This window comes from Carcharodon carcharias, chromosome 11, assembly GCF_017639515.1.
Source record: "Carcharodon carcharias isolate sCarCar2 chromosome 11, sCarCar2.pri, whole genome shotgun sequence".
In the NCBI taxonomy this organism is placed as follows: domain Eukaryota; kingdom Metazoa; phylum Chordata; class Chondrichthyes; order Lamniformes; family Lamnidae; genus Carcharodon; species Carcharodon carcharias.
Window position 1 is genome coordinate 62,337,364 of NC_054477.1, and position 19,429 is coordinate 62,356,792.

The 19,429-nt window shown below is 41.6% G+C and overlaps 1 protein-coding gene across 2 annotated transcripts in view; it reads right to left on the reverse strand.

Annotated features, from left to right (window-relative positions):
* Positions 1-213: 213 nt before the first annotated feature.
* Positions 214-19,429, reverse strand: part of elmod1 (ELMO/CED-12 domain containing 1) — a 60,089-nt gene continuing 40,873 nt past the window's right edge. Inside the window, exons 9-11 of one of the 2 annotated variants that reach the window (XM_041199856.1) lie at positions 4,325-4,375; positions 1,634-1,767; positions 214-597 (exon numbers count right to left, since the gene is read on the reverse strand). In XM_041199856.1, coding sequence (XP_041055790.1) covers positions 425-597; positions 1,634-1,767; positions 4,325-4,375 — 358 coding nt within the window. In that variant the 3' untranslated portion in view covers positions 214-424. The remainder of the gene's footprint in view (positions 598-1,633; positions 1,768-4,324; positions 4,376-19,429) is intronic. The other variant, XM_041199857.1, reaches the window with a different exon arrangement.

The window sequence follows — 19,429 nt, forward strand, 5'->3', positions numbered from 1 at the left end:
TTAATGCCTGTAATTTTGTTAAGATCATGATAAAACTTTTAAACCCAAGGACATTACAGACTACAGACCACAGCATTACAAAGCACAACAAAAGTACCACTTATCAGTGCTGATGTATGGAAACAATAAAAAAATAGAGAAGACTCTTCCATTAATTAGAATGTAACACTCCATACTGCCGCAATATGAGCAACTGTTTATGGAGAATACCTCCAGTGTTCATGTGAATGTACAGCATGTATAGTTCTTTTTACTGCTCCAAATAGAGAACTATTATATTTAAAACAAAGCATGCATACAGTCACCATGGTCATCAAATATGCTGGTTGTGATCAAGGCTGTGATTTAACTTCAGTTTCTTAAAATCAGTTCACACACAAGTACAGAGGTGAGGCAGTGATGTGACTTATGGCAAAATGAAGATTTATAGATTCATTAGATTTTCTGAGGCTGCAAAACGGGGGCACAGAGTCATATCTGGGTTCCGAAGTTGCTTTATAATCTGTTTGTGAAACTTTTCTCGAACACGATTAAATTCCATTATGTCAAGAGGATCCTCTTCAATCCAGAATTTGTGGAATTGGTGCATCAAGTAGCCTGTATAGAACACAGGAAAAACATTAAAATTTCTGCACTTTGCAGGAAAATGCATGAAGATCAATAAACAATTTTAATTATAATACAATTTAATTTGTTCAATTACTTAGATCCCAAAAATGAAAGAATTTTCCATCCTCTTAGTGCATTTTGCAAGTGATAGCTAATGCTACATTTGAATTTCTATAAACAGTCACAGGCTCCCAGGCTGTGCATATCCAGAACTGAGCTCTAAATAACAAGTGAACTGCAAAATGTCACTCACATAGTTACAAAATTTTTATGCCCAAACTTTCAGATAACATTATGCACATTAAGGCATCTATGTCAGAAAGAACCATGGGCAGAATTTTCCCATTGGCATGCGGGGGTGGGACCCACATGTCGACGTGTAAAATGATGTGCAGTGACGTCAGGCATGCGTCCTGAAGTCACTGTGTGTCATTCAGATTTTCAGTTCAGCAGGCGCACAGTGTCAAATTATCAAAGGCCTATTAAGGCCATTTAACAATCAATTAAATTATTGACCTGAGCTGCCCATCCAACCTTAAGGTTGACGGGCAGGCAAAGAGCCCAGATGGCCTTTGCATTTTTCACGGAACCTCATCCACAGGTGGGACGAGATCTCATGAACGTTTTTAAAAATAATTTTATTAACATTAATGGACATGTCCCAGCTCATGTGACAGTTTCACATGAGGGGACACGTCCTTAAAATTTTTTTCTCCCTTTATTCAATGTTTCATATGTGAAACTAATCTCCCTGAGGTACCTCTGTGCGTCAGGGAGATTTCTGCACTCTTTCGCACAAATGCGCAAAAGAGCGTACTCCCCGACTCAGTCTCCTCCCCCAATCCGCACAGGGAGTGTGTCACGCTGGGCAGGCCAAAATGGCGGCACCCAGCCGATCGGGGGCACCGATAGGTTGCACGCCCGCCCCCATACAACACACCTGACGGGGAGAAAATTCTCCCCTACATTTCAATAGGAATGGTTCAATAAAATAAATTTGAGTCTATGTCTAGGAACTACTCACAGAAGATTTTGTGGAAATGAAAAAGTGATGGTGCTTCAGGGGCAACATTATACAAATGGGTTTTCAATGCCCCACTTACTAGTAGAGTATATGAAAGGTCAGTGATATTAATTCCCACTATAGCAAAGGAAAACCTGTAATTGAGAGAACAATAAATTACGAAAACATCTAAGAATTGAATATTCTTATGCATATTTCAAAATGTAAGCAAATCAGGTTAGTGTAGCACTGAAATGTGTAATGATTTCCATAGAAGCCGATAATGTTTAAAGAGAAATTCAAGCACCTAGTGATTAACTGATATAACTGCACCAAAAAAAAAATCTCACTCTATATGAAAAAATTAAACAAAACAAGCACTACTAACTTAACCCCGTAGTTTGTTAAGACTTAGAAAATAAATTTAGTTCCCACTTTTCTTTCTAACGCAGTATAAGGGAACTCTTAGGTTATGAGATCTCGAGGGTTCATTCACTTCTCTTTTTGGAACCAAACCAAATTTTCCACAGCTGTCCAGAATTCACTTTGATTTGTCCACAGTGGTCCAGCAGTTCTCCAAGGTATGTTAGTTTTTGGCTAAGTGGCCCTCCAACTTTTCTTCAAAACCTCATGACTGTGGACTTCAGCTCAAGCTTAGGCTTCACTGCATTTGTGCTTAATTTAAAAATCAGGAACACCCCTGGTTTCCAATGAGCTCTATGCCCCCTGTCCTGCCTTTGGACAGACTGTTTACGGCTCCTCGCAGATTTCTCACTCCTCTGCCTGTTCCCAAACTGAATTGCTTGATTCCTGTGGAAAAAAAAGAAAAAAACACAACACAAAAGGGTACCTCCCCTGTATAGCCTATCGGCATAGCAACAAAGCATACCTGGGATGCCTCTAAACAATAATGTAAATCAATTACTTTTTACCTTCAAAACAACCCTTTGATTCTGTGACCCACATGAATAATTTCTCTCTCTAATGAAGTTACCAGTCCTCTTTTCAGACTTGCTGCTTGCACCAAGAAACGCCATTGTTTACAAAGGTTTGTTTAGATTTTTTGATCTGGGAATTACATGAAAATTTGAATCCCTTGCTGAAATAATTGTGGACCTCCTGCCCCTACCAAAAGCTTTGAGTTGGGTCATCCATTATTGAAGTTTTTTAACTTCCAACTCTGACTTTATTAAATAAACACAGGTTACCCTTTGAACTCTAATTACCCCTGGTCTGTTTACCAGTTTCTTAACTTCAGAGTAGACTGACGAGATTGGTTGGATTAGATTTGTGCTGTTTTTTTTGGTGCTCAGGGCACACCTGCGCAGCTTTCCATTTTATTGGATAAATGCCAGTGTTGGAACATCTTGGCTAGAGACATAGCTACTTTTAGATCACAAGTCTTCAGTGCCGTAGCTGGGATGTTGCCAAAGCTTTTGCTGTATCCAGTGCACTCAAAGCATTTCTTGATGTGAGGTAGAATATTCAATGGAAGGTAATTTCCTTCACACTATTGTTGACAGTAGGAGACACGTCTTTTGCTGAATGAATTGCATAAATGAATTCCCAAGCAGATTGTTCTTGGACTTAAAAAAAATCTCTAAAAATGAAAAAAGCCTAAAGATTGAAAATGTAAATCCTAATGAAAGGAAGAGTTTTGAAGCTATACTACAGTGCTCCAATATGGAATCAGCAGGTTGAAATGAGAAGAAATGAAGAATGCTTAACAGCTAACTCTGTATAACCAATATAATAGCAAGAAGCTCAAAAGGCCTGTGTTGTATTCTCTATTGCCCAAAAGTACTTGTTTGTGTTCCTTTAGTTTGGGTGCTCACATAACTTCAATGCCATTTGGTTCATACATTTTGACAAATGGGATCACTTTCACTGCCAGTGGGTTGTTCCTAATAACCAAATTCTCTACTGTGCCACAAAGCATGATGTCTATTTCAGAATGACATTCACAGCTTACAAAAATGAAGGTCACTTGAAGCCTGACAATAATATGCAATAGTTGGTAAATAACACATAAATTTTATGGCTTTAATAAGATGGCATAGTCTTTTTGATCATGAAGCAACTTGCTAATATTTGTGTAAGTAATAATCCGAGGCTAATGCCTACACAGGCTGATTTCTCCTATGTTTTTGTTAAATGGGAAATTTATACGTTTTCATCATTTTTCTCACTGGGTGACCAACCATGCCCAAATGTGCATTCTAAACTGTGTACCCATTACAGAATGGTACTGACAATGCCTGGTTGCAAATTGCCTGATTTGCAAACAAATCTACCAGTAGCACTAATTAACTAGAAAAGATGCAATTTTCCATTTGATTCTTTTTCTCTCAGAAGAAAAGCCCTACTGCAGTTTAGTTCAGCCCTGGATAACATCTACGCTCAAGAACTATGGAATCTTCCCTTTGTTAAAATCCGGTCTTACAAGTTCATTATGCAGCATGTTAGTTGTATATTAACTCAACACACTAGCAGGCTGCTTCATTCTTGATATTAAATTCATCTTGAACTTCTATGTAAAGTTTAAATTTGCCAGTCATAAAGTACAATTGTTTGAAGTATTTAACATTCGCCTCAACGAATGTTTTCAAATAATTTTTAAACAGAAGAATGTTTTGTAATTATGCATGCAACAATTTATCATTTGGTATGTTAACCTTCTTTCCCATGAGTATACATCAGCGAAATACTCACCCAATCGCCTGATCAAACTTTTTCTTCTCCCATTCTTTTGTATTTATTTTGCTATTTAAAAAATTAAATTAAATTAATTAATTTTCACAAACCAAAGTCCTTAAGATCATTTAATGTCAATTTGTACTATATTTATTACCCCAAATCAGAGAGTTCATGGGTAGAATTATCCCCCCATCAGGAGGAGTTGTGTGGGGGCGAGTGCGGGCCCAATCGGCACCCCCCATCGGGTCCACGCCCCCATTTTACATGTGTGGGCCAATTAAGGCCCACCCAGCGTGACACACACCCGGAAGTGCTTCAAAACCGTTCCCTTCATTAGGATTTACATTTTCAATTTTTAGGCTTTTTTCATTTTTAGAGATTTTCTGATAAACTGAGCTGCCCATCCAACCTTAAGTTTGGCGGGCATGCAAAGAGCCCAGGCGGCCTTTGTATTTTTCATGGAACCTCATCCACAGAAGGGATGAGGTTTCATGCATGGTTTTAAAGTGTTTTAAAAGTTTTAATAAAATTAATGGACATGTCCCAGCTCATGTGACAGTTTCACATGAGGTTTTTGTTTATCTTTAATCAATGTTTCATAAGTGGAAGTAATCTCCCTGAGGCACCTCTGTGCATGTGCGAAAGAGCACACTCCTGACTCAGGGAACCTCCCCCCACCACCCACAGGATTACTTCCTTCTTGACCAAGCTCATCCAATTCCCTGGAATCAGACTCCCCATAACTGCCATCAGACCCAACCACTCCCCTAACCTCAAACCTGGTTAGAAATTGGAACCACCACCACTGGCCCTGATCAAGGATTCAACCACCCAAGGTCAGAGATCAGATCCCTCCCTCCCCACTCCCACTAGCAGCTCCAGGTTCCTGATGGTCTGCAACCTCCTCCAGAGTGCTCCCCACCTAACCACAAGTCAAGCCTGTCAATCAGGCTGACTTGCAGTTGGAGACCCTGCCAACAGAAATATGCATATATACAATTAAAACTTCACATCTAAAACTCTACAGCATTTGGGACAATCTGAACTTTCAGGTTTCCCACCCAAAACTCCATTCATGCACCAGAAAACCCACCCATGTCAATATCAGGGCCACAATTACAAAGGAAAAACAGTTGACAGAAAAACTTACATGCGATAACTATTGGCTAATGACAATGTACCGCATTGTTTTCATATCTCACAAAATTACCTATTTTGTATAATTATAATAGTAATAGTTTTAAAATTGTGATCAGCCTGTGATATCCACATCAACATTCAACACAATGTCCACTGCAATTCATAACATCACAAGTGATAGAACACACTAAAGTACTGCTGAAGTTGAATGATTTAAGACCACACAACTTACCAACTTCCTACTGCTAGTCCAGCCAGTACCACTGTTTTAGGAGCCTGCCTTACAGGATTATCTGGAACTGAGTAGGAAATTCTTAATGACACACCTAGCCTTCTTGGTATCATTAGTGATACAGATTGACTAGCAAATTATCGATAATACTTGGTGGGTGAGACTGGGTAATTAATAATGGGAAACAAGGAAACAACAGGGACTTTAATTTTGTATTGCCTTCACAGTAGAAGACACAAAGAGCATCCCATCTGAAGGAGACTCGTATGGACTTGAAACGTTAACTCTGTCTTTCTCTCCACAGATGCTATTGGACCTGCTGAGCTTTTTCATCATTTTCTGTTTTTTTTTCAGATTTCCAGCCGCCGTAGTATTTTGCTTTTATCTTCCTGGACACAAGGTGTTCAGGAAAGATAGGAAAGGAAAGAAAGGGGAAGAAGGAGATAGCATTCAGGAGAACATTGCCGGAGAGAGAGGATATCCCAGAGGGGTCAAGGACAGAATCTATTTGGCTAGAGCTAAGGGACAAAAAAAGGGTGATCATATTGCTTGGTGTAGCCTATAGGCCACCAAATAGTGGGAAGGATGTAGAGGAACAAATTTGCAAGGAAATTACAGAGAGGTGCAAGAATGATAGAGTAGTTATAATGGGGGACTTTAATTACCCAAATATATATTGGGATAGTAGTAGTGCAAAGGGTGCAGAGGAGCAAAGGTTCCTGAATGTGTTCAGGAAAATTTTATACAGCAATATGTTTCCAGTCCAATGAGAAAGGAGGCACTGGTTCTTGGGAACGAGGTGGGCCAAGTGGATCAAGTGTCAGTAGGAGAACATTTAGGGGACAATGATCATTGTAATATAAGGTTTAGGCTGGCTATGAAAAAGGACAAAAACAATCCAGAGTAAAAATAATTAACTGGGGGAAAGCCCCCAGTTACTTCAAAGGGGTAAGAATGGATCTGGGCCGAATAAACTGAAGTTAAGGGTTGGCAGGAAAAACATGAACTGAACAATGGGCTACCTTCAAAGAAGGGATAGTTCAGGCAAAGTCAAGGTATATTCCATTGAAAGGGAAAAGGTAGGGCAAACAAATCCAGAACTCCCTAGATGACACAAGCTAGGTATTAAGATAAAGAAGAAAAAATATGCTAGTGACAGACATCAGGTAGAAAATACAATTAAGGACCAAGCTGAATGTAGAAGGCTCAGAGGAGAGATGGAAAGCAAATAAGACAAGCAAAGAAAAAGTATGAAAAGAGACAGGCAGCCAACATAAAAGGGAATCCCAAAGTATTCTAGAGGCATATAAATGGTAAAATGGTGGTAAAAGGAGGAGTAGGGTCAATGAAGGACCAAAAAGGGGATTTACGCAGATAGGCAGAGGGCATAGCTGTGGTATTGAATGAATACTTTGCATCTGTCTTTATCAAGGAAAGAGATGCTACCCAGGTCATGACGAATGAGGTAGTATTTCAGACACTAGAAGGGTTTAAAATTGATAAGGAGATGGTTTTGGATTGGCTGACAGAATTTAAAGTTGATAACATACCAGGACCAGATGAGATACATCCAAGGATACTGAAGTAAATAAGAGTGAAAATTGCGAAGTCTTAGTTCAACCCAGGTGGTGCCAAGGGACTGGAGAATTGCAAACATTACACCCTTGTTCAAAAAAAGGGTGTGAAGATAAACCCAGCGACTACAGGTCAGTCAGTTTGACTTTAGTGGTGGGGAAACTTCTGGAAATAATAATTGAGAGATACAAAATTAATAGGTCACATGGACAAATGTGGGTAAATTAAGGAAAGCCAGCATGGATTTCTTAAGGGAAAATCATGCATAACTAACTTGGAGTATTCTTTTGTTTAAAAAGAGGTGACAGTAAGGGTTGATGAGGATGATGCTGTTGATATGGTATACATGGATTTCCAAAAAGCATTTGATTCAGTACTGCACAACAGACTTGTAACAAAGTTATAGATCATATGATAAAAGGGAAAGCAGCAGCATGGATATGAAACTGATTGAGTGATGGGAAACAGTGAGCAGTGGTTAATGGATGTTTTTTGGGATGGAGGAAGGTTTGTTGTGGAGTTCCCTAGCATCGGTTTTGGGACCCTTGGTTTTCCTGATATATATTAATGATGTAGTACAGGGAATAATTTCAAAATGTGTGAATGATATGAAAGTTAGAAGCATTGTGAATTGTAAGAAGGATAGTGTTGAACTTCAAAAGGACATAGACAAGTTGATGGAATGGACGGACAAAGGAGAATGTAGTTCAATGCAGAGAAACATGAAGTGATTCATTTTGGTAGGAAGAACATGGAGCAACAATATAAAGGGTGCAACACTATTTAGGGGTGCAGGAGCAGAGGGACCTGGGCATATATGTGCGTAAGTTATTAAAGGTGGCAGAACAGGTTGATACAGGCTAACAAAGCATGCAGTGTCCTAGGTTTTATTAATAGAGGCATAGAGTACAAGAACAAGGGGGTTATTTTGAACTTGTGTAAGACATTAGATCGGCCTCAGCTGGAGTGTTGCGTCCTGTTCTAGGTGCCACACTTTAGGAAGGATGCAAAGGCATTGGAGAGAGTGCAGAAAGGATTCATTAGAATGGTTCCAGGGATAAGGAATTTCAGTTGTGATGATAGATTGGAGAAGTTGGGACTGTTCTCCTTGAAGAAGAGGCATTCAAAATCAGAGTAGATAGGGAGAAACTGTTCCCATCCGTGAAAGGATCAAGAACAAGACTGCAAAAATCAAAGTCATTTGCAAAAGAAACAAAAGTAATGAGAAAAAAACTTTTTCACGCAGCAAGTGGTTAAGGTCTGGAATGTACTGCCTGAGACTGGTGGAGGCAGGTTCACCCAAGGTATTCAAAAGGGAATTAGACTCTTATTTTAAAAGGAACAATGTGCAGGGTTATGGGGAGAAGGCAGGAGAATGGCACTAAGTAAATTACTCATTCGGAGAGCTTGTGCAGACAATGTGGGCCTAATGGCCTCCTGTGCTGTAAAAATGTTGTGATTCTGTGATGCAAGACCAACTGAACAGTTTTGTTTTATAGGTGCCAAATATTGCATTCATTTAACAGTTCTTAGTGAGGCATTGCATACTACAGGAACAACTATGTATAACAAACATAACATTTGCTTGAAATATTATCCGAATGTTCCAGTCGGTATGCTAGAAAACTTCCCATTCCCTCTAGTCCTAGCCCAGCCGGACAGAGATGCCAAACCTCAGAAGCCAGCAGAGAAGGAGAATGCTAGAGGTTCATCAACAACTGAACCAGATACTGAGAGATGTGCCCCACACACTCTCCACAACAGAGAGGTCGGAGGAGCCCAACTTGATTGATAATGGATTGGTGATGCAGGGAATTGAGAATGACCACTTTCATGGAGTTTCAAGCAAGGTTCTCAAATGAATCCAGGCAGGCAACACTCATTGCTATGTAGGCTTTGGATGTCAACTTATCTGCTACCCAAAACATGATGACAAGAACTTTACATGTGACATTACAACACATCACTGCTATTCACCAAGCTTGATCAGCATAATTGTAGGAGTTTTGTGCCTCTGACACAGGAGAGGGGTAATGGCAAAATGGGACATGGAAGTGGGAATGCCACTGAAAGCATTCCCATTTCTCGCCCATTGTGCACCCCCTCAGCTAGTAATCGACATACTGCCGCATCTCTTAATGGCAGAGTCTGACCCTGCACAAGTGCAGGTGGAGCAGTCAGGGGCTTCAAATCCCATAGGTCAAAAGCATCTCAGCAGTCAGAACAAGAATCTGAGCAGCCTGCCTCTAACGCTGAAGTCACTGAGAATGTACCACATACAAGTGGTAGGAACCGTACACCAAGGTTATACACAGGGACACTTGACAAAACATGTTGTTAAAATGTCCTTTCTTTATAATGCAACATAAGATTTACTGATTAGCTTCACTTCCACATCTTGCCCATTATTGCATCCTAAGTGCCAACTGGCCTTTCACTGGCTTCAACTTATTCCACATGGATTCCAGTTGACATTCCATCTTTCATGTTTCACCTTTTTGATCCACCCAGAATTAGAGATATTACTATGATATTCAATGTTTGATCACTGCTCAAATTGTAAACACTGCTTCTATGTTTCCAGAGAATAGCTGCTGGTAATGATCCTGCTGTTGCCATTTGTATCTCGTTAAGGCCCATCTTTTGTTTCTTTGTTTGTCCCATCACCATCTCCTTTTTGCCTTGCACCATCATCTTTGGTCAGTATCTGTCCTGCTTCCCAACTATCAAAACCTTTCCTTTTGTTCCTTCTTCCCTCCCTCCTATCCCTGCCTTTGTACTTGCATAAAGCCAGCAATATATCTAACTTTTTCCAGTTATGATGAACGGCCTTGGGCCTGAAATGTTAACCCAGTTTCTCTCCCCGTAGATGCTCCCTGACTTGCTGAGTATTCCAACATTTTCTGTTTTCATTTTCTCTTTTCACTTGTTTCATGATGACGCTCAATACATGACTGGATCCACTGGCTGAATGTGCAATGGGTGCATGAATGGTTGAAGGACTGCTTAGTGCAAATGAATAGAACATTGATCCTGGTGGTGGGAGCAGATTGCAGCATTTAATTTGTTATGTTTTGCTTTGTGAGTCAACACTAGTGAACCTTTCGGGTATTAGGCTTTTTCTGGAAGCAATGAAGCAATGTTCTGGCAGTGGACTCTCCATCTTTATCATCCTCTTTTACCTTGTTCTTCTCATCCAAAGTTGTAATGAACCCCTTTGTCTTCCTCCAAATTCCAACCCTGTTGCTGTACATTTTTGTGTGGGACACAGCACACCACCTTAATTCTGGACACCCTAGCTAACAAGTACTGAGGGGACACCTCCAGATTTATCTAGGCACTTAAAGCACATTTTCAACATTCTGATGGCTTGGTTTATAGCAGACATGATGGTCATATGGCTCTCGCTATCATGCTCCTGTGTCTCATTGGTAGGTTTATTCCAGGTGTCATGAGCCAAGTTTGAAGGGGGTCTCCCTTGTCTCCGCAGTGACTCTTAAGTTGGCTTTCAAGAATAGAAGGTCTGGAACGTTGGACCGCTCCAGCATGAATGCATCATGACTGCTTCCAAGGAATTTGGTACAAACAAACATGAACTTCTTCTGGTAGTTGCACATCTGCTGCACATTGAAGGAATAATATTCCTTTCTATTTATAAAAACTCCTGGTTGTTGTAGTAGTGCCATAGATTGCCATGTGCATGCCTGTAAGAAGCCAGCTAAAGAGGCAAATGCCAGTGCCACTCATTCTGCCTATCACATCACAAGGGAAGTTTACAAAACTCCAAGCTGTGGCAAACAATCTAACCATCACCATTTTGCCTTTCTGTGTAGCCAATCATGGGGCTCTTGAGATGTCCCTGCTTGAGCCCTGAAAAGAACACGAGGCAAACAAAACAAAAATGAGAGCCTTATTGATTATCTTCACAGTCATTGGTAATGCATGTCCATCAAGTCCAGCAAGTTTTCTTCTAGGAGGTTGCAGATGTCTGTCACCATCTGGTGTAGCAATCTCAGCCTGCAGAAACATTGCTCTTCTGAGAGATTAAGGAAGCTAAACTTCTGTCTGTAAACCCTGTGACATGGAGAGTCTTCTCCAACCTCATGCACACCTTTCCCTTCTGAATGTGCTAAACCCATCACAGCTCATCATCGCTGCCATCAACAGTGACAGTCTTCCTCTTCTGATGCCCTCTCAAAGATTTCTAATATGAATCATATCCTGATCTCATCAGTTTGAAAGCTTCCAAAGATTAGAAAAGTCTGTATCCACACTCAAACTCTTTGCCAAATGTGGCAACTGAGTTACCAGCTGTAATAAGTGAGCTTTTATTCAGATGGAGCAATCACAAGATTAAATGCTCACCTGAGCTGTGGCTTAATCTTGCTTTGTTTCACTGATCACTTTCCCCACGCCCGGGGAAATGTGGTTTGGACAAATTTGTAAAAATACCTCATTAACATCTCCTGAGGGGTTAATTACAGCAGTCAGTACTGCCGTCCACCTGCGTTTATTAAAGTCATGACTTCAATGAGTTAGGTTCCTTGCAGCTCCAAAAACATCTGTTAATGGGCATGTTGGAGCCAGATGTGGTCATGAGATTAAATTTAATTATTTTAATTATTAACCTGCCCAAAAACATGTGATCTTGGAGGTTAAACCACCCACCTCACTTCTCCCACCACTGCCATTAGTTCAGTGAATTAGTGGCAAGTCTATGAAACAGATTCCCCAGGAAGAAGTTGGAAGCAGTTAATATTGATTAATTCAATTTAAGTTTTTCTTCACAATTGGGTCTCATGACTGAGGTGCTGAACAATAGCAATGAGGTTGCTTGGAGGGAATAGGGAAATGTAAAAAAAAAGGGCCACTAGGGTTACTTACACCATAATATGATTCAGAGAATGCCACGGTTGACAGTTCTAAAGTAAGCAGATAATAAGCAATGTAAATAAAGTTAACCACCAAGGAAGCTTTAACCTGCACTTTCTATGGGATTTGCCTGCACAAAGTATCCATTATTTTGACACCTGGTGGGCTGAATGATTAAAGTGCTCATATCCATTTCACATAGTCCAGCAAATTCTGTAACTGGTCTGTTCAGGCTTTGCCCAAGCATCAAAGAAAGTAGCGCTGTCAAGAAAAAGTTACAGTTTATTATTTCAATGCACATTCTTTTAATGTGGATTCAACCGACAGCTAAAGACATAATTTCAAAATTACTTCAGAAAGCAGTTCTGCAATGAAAGATAGTGCTGTATGTTAGTCTAGCTTTCGAATGATTACTGAGACATTGGTTTGTTCAAACAACAAATGGTTTATTTTATACAACTGAACTACGTACAGCTATCCATGAATAGGTGTTACACTGCTGAAGCCATTAACATTCTCCTCCCCTCCTAGTCATGTGTTTTCTTATACCATTATGAGAGGTGCTTTTTACAGTCCAACACATTAATCTTTACAAACCCTAATGCTACTGTTGGTAATAGCAGGATTAAAGCACCAGAGGAAGATATTTAGGGCAAAATTGCCTGTAAACCCATTAAGGTTAAGAATAATGTATCACATGGAGTGTGGGATGCCTCACCATACCTGACTCCAACCTACCTATATTACTCCCAAGGATAGGGCCAGTTCCATGGAGGCCCTTAAAATTGAAGAGCTGTGAATGTTTTTTTCACCACCACAGTTCCAATAATTAGCTGACAAAAGCTGCATCAAATTTTGGGCTTCATCCATTAATCACACAATGGACAAACTCCATCATAATCGTTGAAAGCCAGCTATTCCTTGGACCATACCAAAAAACAAGAGGCTTTGTACTCTAGTATCACCATGAAGCTCCAGGTTCATTAAGGTGGTATACTAACATGAACAAAATGAGGAGAAGCTCATCAAGCCGGTCATTACCCAAAGCTTTTAGAGGGAAAGCTCCAGCAACACCATTTTTAACATTACAACTTAATATTATTCAACCTTGGCAGGGACCCTACAAAACTGAAAAAGTGTTCATCTGACCTTCTGCCTATGCTTACTCTTACCATCCAGTCTACCACATATGATTCAATATTGTTTCTGAATTAATAAAATTTGCTTTATCCAAAAATTTAGTTAACAACTTAAAAAAGAACCTTTACCATAATTTTTAAAATATTCATTCAGGGGATGTGGGCTTCGCTGGCTGGCCAGCATTTATTGCCCATCCCTAATTGCCCTTGAGAAGGTGGTGGTGAGCTGCCTTCTTCTGCTGCAGTCCATGTGGTGTAGGTACATCCACATAGCTGGTAGAAAGGGAGTTCCAGGATTTTGAACCAGCGACAGAGAAGGAACAGCGATATATTTCCAAGTCAAGATGGTGAGTAACTTGGAGGGGAACTTCCAGGTGGTGGTGTTCCCATCTATCTGCTGCCCTTTTGTCCTTCTAGGTGGTAGTGGTCATGAGTTTGGAAGTTGCTGTCTAAGGAGTCTTGGTGAGTTCTTGCAGCGCATCTTGTAGATGGTACACACTGCTGCTACTGCGTGTCAGCAGTGGAGGGAGTGAACGTTTGTGGATGTTGTGCCCTAGACGGTGTCAAGCTTCTTGAGTGTTGTGGGAGCTGCACTCATCCAAGCAACTGGGGAGTATTCCATCACATTCCTGGCTTGTGCCTTATTAAATGGTGGACAGGCTTTGGGGAGTCAGGAAGTGAGTTACTCGTCACACGATTCCTAGCCTCTGATCTGCTCTCGTAGCCATGGTGTTTAAATGGCTAGTCCAGTTCAGTTTCTAGTCAATGGCAAACCCCTAGGATGTTGATAATGGGGGATTCAGTGATAGTAATGCCATTGAACATCAAGGGGCAATGGTTTGATTCTCTCTTGTTGTAGATGATCATTGTCTGGTACTCATGTGGCGTGAATGTTACTTGTCACTTGTCAGCCCAAGCCTGGATTTTGTCCAGGTCTTGCCGCATTTGGACATGGACTGCTTCATTGTCTGGGGAGTCACTAATGATGCTGAACATTGTGCAATCATCAGTGAACATTCCCACTTCTGACCTTATGATAGAAGGAAGGTCAATGGTGAAGCAGCTGAAGATGGTTGGGCCTAGGACACTAGCCTGAGGAACACCTGCAGTGATGTCCTGTAGCTGAGATGACTGACCTCCAACAACCACAACCATCATCCTTTGTGTCTTTGTGTTAGATATGACTCCAACCAGTGGAGAGTTTTCTCCCTGATTCCCATTTAATCCAGCTTTGCTAGGGCTCTTTGATGCCACAGTCGGTCAAATGGAGCTTTGATGTCAAGGACAGTCACTCTCACCTCACCTTGGGAGTTCAGCTCTTTTGTCTATGTTTGAACCAAGGCTGTATTGAGGTCAGGAGCTCAGTGGCCCTGGCGGAACCCAAACTGGGCATCAGTGAGCACGTTATTGCTAAGCAAGTGCTGGTTGATAGCACTGATGACCCTTCCATTACTTTACTGATGATTGAGAGTAGACTGATGGGGTGGTAATTGGCTGGGTTAGATTTGTCTTGCTCCTTGTGTACAGAACATACCCAGGCAATTTTCCACATAGCTGGGTGGACGCCAGTGTTATAGCTGCACTGGAACAGCTTGGTTAGGGGCGCAGCAAGCACAAGACTTCAGTACTATTACCGGAATATTGTCTGGGCCCATAGCCTTTGCACTATCGAGGGCCTTCAGCCATTTCCTGATATCCCGTGGAGTGAATTAAATTGGCTGAAGGCTGGCATATATGATACTGGGGACCTCCGGAGGAGGCCGAGATAGATCATCCACTCGGCACTTCTGGCTGAAGATCGCAGCAAATAATGTTATGATCCCAGGATGGAACCCAGCTTGATAGATTCCAGCTTTTACTTCTTGTTTAGGTATGTTGAGAATGGTTACTGAACACAGAGTCACAGGAGTCAGCTGAGGAATTTTTAACAAAAGACTAAATAATTTATTAAATAGGAAAAGATTAACTATATTGCAATACTCTTTCACCCACAACTATACCTTTACAGATATATATAGACTCAAAAGGATAACACAAGTTACAAATTCTATCTTATACTCTTATGATCACAGTAAGTATACAGCCCAAGTAAACCAAAAGACAATCTGTGGTCAGGCACCACCATACTCTGAAACCAAGTGACAGATGCCACCCCAAACAGGTGCTATGGATTTCTGCTCAACTTCCCCCACCAAGGTGCTTTTCACACCATGAGCCAACTGGTCTCATTGAACTCCGTGGCCAGGATTTTTTGCTGAGTGGGCGGGCACACGGCCGACCCGCTCGAGTGTAAAATGACATACGATGATGTTGAACGAGGGTCCCAACATCATTGCGCACCCATGCGATATTTTGGTCAGCGGGTGGGCACAGGAGTTGGCAGCGCGCCTGCCAACAATTAAAAGGGCTATTAAGGCCATTAACAATCCAATGGATTTATACTTTTCGCTGCCTATCCAACCTTGCAATTCGCGGGCAGGAGAAAAGGCCAGGTGGCTGTTCCATTTTTTGTGAAACCTCATCCATAGGCTGGATTAGGTTTCGATCCGTCATTAAATTTTTTTTTTTAATTCCATCCTAATTTCTAACATGTCCCTACTCATGTGACAGAGTCACATAAGAGGACATGTTTTTAACACCTTAAAATTCTTATCTCTTACTTTCAAAACTGCTCATCTCTCTGAGGCACCTGCGCGCATGCATGAAGTTCACGCTTGTCCTCCTCCTTCACCCGAGCGCTGCTGCACGTGTTTCACGCTGGGCGGGCCTTAATTGGCCCACCAGCATGAAATTGTGATCTGTCCCCGATCGCGGGCAGCGGTTGGTTTCCCGACTGCCCCGGTTGAGGCTGCCCGATGAGGGCAAAATTCTGCCCCATCTTTCACACGAGGGTTTCCAATCTCCACTTTCAAAGAACCCGCTTTGGAATCTTCTCTCAAACAATGCTTTCTCTCAGACACCTTCCACAAGGGTCCACCCTCCAGGGTTTCAAGCTCTCCTGGATCACCATGCACATTCCAGGATCTACCCCAGAGTACTGAGGGAGGCAAGGGAGGAGATTGCTGGGGCCTTGACAGAAATCTTTGTATCCTCACTGGCTACGGGTGAGGTCCCAGAGGACTGGAGAATGGCCAATGTGTTCCATTGTTTAAGAAGGGTAGCAGGGAAAGTCCAGGAAATTACAGGCCGATGAGCCTTACATCAGTGGTGGGGAAATTATTGGAGAGGATTCTTCGTAACAGGATTTACTACCATTTGGAAGCAAATGGGCGTATTAGTGAGAGGCATCATGGTTTTGTGAAGGGGCGGTCGTGTCTCACTAACTTGATCGAGTTTTTTGAGGAAGTGACAAAGATGATCGACGATGGAAGGGCAGTGGATGTTATCTACGTGGATTTCAGTAAGGCCTTTGACAAGGTCCCTCATGGCAGACTGGTACAGAAGGTAAAGTCGCATGGGATCAGAGGTGAGCTGGCAAGATGGATACAGAATTGGCTTGGTCATAGAAAACAGAGGGTAGCAGTGGATGGGTGCTTCTCTGAATGGAGAGCTGTGACTAGTGGTGTTCCACAGGAATCAGTGCTGGGACCTTTGCTGTTTGTAGTATATGTAAATGATTTGCAGGAAAATGTAACTGGGCTAATTAGTAAGTTTGCTGGCGACACTAAGGTTGGTGGATTTGCAGATAGGGAAGAGGATTGTCAAAGGATACAACGGGATACAGATCAATTGGAGACTTGGGCGGAGAAATGACAGATGGTGTTTAATCCGGACAAATGCAAGGTAATGCATTTTGGAAGGTCTAATACAGGCAGGAATTATACAGTAAATGGCAGAACCCTTAAGTGCATTGACGGGCAGAGGGATCTGGGTGTACAGGCCCACAGGTCACTGAAAGTGGCAACGCAGGTGGATAAGGTAGTCAGGAAGGCATATGGCATGCTTGCCTTCATCAGCAGGAGTATTGAGTATAAAAGCTGGGAAGTCATGCTGCAGCTGTATAGAACCTTGGTTAGGCCACACTTGGAATATTGCATGCAATTCTGGTCGCCACATTACCAGAAGGATATGGAGGCATTGGAGAGGGTGCAGAGGAGGTTTGCCAGGATGCTGCCTGGTCTGGAGGTTATTAGCTACGAGGAGAGGTTGGAGAAACTCGGAATGTTCTCGCTAGAGCGACAGAGATTGAGGGGCGACTTGTTAGAAGTTTACAATATTATGAGTGGCATGGACAGAGTAGATAGCTTTTTCCCAGGGTGGAAGAGTCAATTACTAGGGGACATAGATTTAAGGTGAGAGGAGAAAACTATAGAGGAGATGTGCGGAGCAAGTTTTTTTATGCAAAGGGTAGAGAGAGTCTGGAATTCGCTGCCAAGGGAGGTGGTGGAAGCAGGTACGATAGATGTGTTTAAGAGGCAGCTTGACAAATACATGAATAGGATAGAAATAGAGGGATACGGACCCCGGAAGTGCAAAATGTTTTAGTTGACGGGCAATATGATTGGCGCAGGCTTGGAGGGCTGAAGGGCCTGTTCCTGTGCTGTACTTTTCTTTGTTCTTTGTTGTTCTTGTTCATTCCACGCACTCTCTCAATGACTCAGTTATGCCAACAGAAAACCACTGTTTCACATGCCCATAGTAAAGAGTTACAGGCCTCCAAATGTAGCCTTGGATCTGCAGCTTCCCCCTTTATGCTTGGAACTTTTATCTCTGTCCTTTACTTTCACTTCCACACAACAGAACCTTTTCCAGGTTCCTGTCCTTCCTTTGACTGGAAGGTCTTCTTGGGACCCCTCCTTTGTCTCACTCCTTGGCTTTGGGACCTTTCAGTTCTTTTGAGAAATCTGCTCTCCGTGGTTCCCTCTCCCAGTAGACTGCTGACAACTTTGCAGCACCCTTGAAATCCAGAACTCACTTGATATTCACTGTTACTTTAACTTTAGAACAACCTATCTAAGATTCTCAGACTTATTTTCCTCAGCAGTCTGCTGGTGTGTCAGCTAGAGACTTAAACTACTCCCTTCACCTTAAAGCAAAATGATCAACTGCCAGCAAACTGCTTTCAGTTCCTGTGCATGCATGTGGAGGAATCTCTCTCTGGATCCCTGGTGCTAGGCAACAGCATAGTTTTTTCTGCCTTGTGTTTGCTTTAACTTACTTTCAAGAGTCATAAAATCTCATTAGAATGTAGGCACACAAACAAAGGCTTAGACTTGCTGTCTCCATTCAAAAATGAAACGAGAACTCAGGTTTCACCTTTTTAACCCACAAATAGAAAAATATATATTAAACATGAAGTTAAAACTTAAAGCTATAACTTATTCCTGATACCCACAAATACAAATACATTTTACTTAAACTATCTATTTCCTAACAATAATAAAACTCCCAAGGTGCTTCACATGAGTATGACAAAACAAAACATGACAGTGAGCCACATAAGGAGATATTAGGTGAGATGATCAAAAGCTTGGTCAAAGAGGCATGTTTTAAAGACTGTCTTAAAGGGGGAAAGCAATGTAGAGAGGATGAGAGGTTTAGGAAGGGAATTCCAGATCTTAGGACCTAGGCAACTGAAGACGCAACCACAGAATTCAGCAAAGGAGGATCAATGGATTAATTAAGAAAAGGAAAATAGAGTACGAGAGGAAGCATGCAGGGAACATAGAAACTGACTGTAAAAGTTTCTATAGGTATGTGAAGGGTAAAAGATTGATGAAGACAAATGTAGGTCCCTTAGAGTCAGAAACAGGGGAACAAAGAAATGGCTGACCAGCTAAATACATACTTTGGTTCTAATAACATACCAGAAATGTTGGGGAACACAGGGTTTAGTGAGAGGGAGGAACTGAAAGAAACCAGTATTAGTAGGGAAATGATGTTGGGGAAATTGATGGGATTGAAGGCCGATAAATCCCTGGGGCCTGATAATCTGCATCCCAGAGTACTTAAGGAAGTGGCCCTAGAAATAGTGGGTGCATTGCAGAATCTCTTCCAAGGTTCTACAAACTCTGGGACAGTTCCTACAGGTTGGAGGGTAGCTAATGTAACCCTGCTATTTAAAAAGGGAGGCAGAGAGAAAACAAAATTATAGACCAGTCATCCTGACGTCAGTAGTGGGGAAAATTCTAGAATCCATTATAAAAGATTTTTGGTTAAATA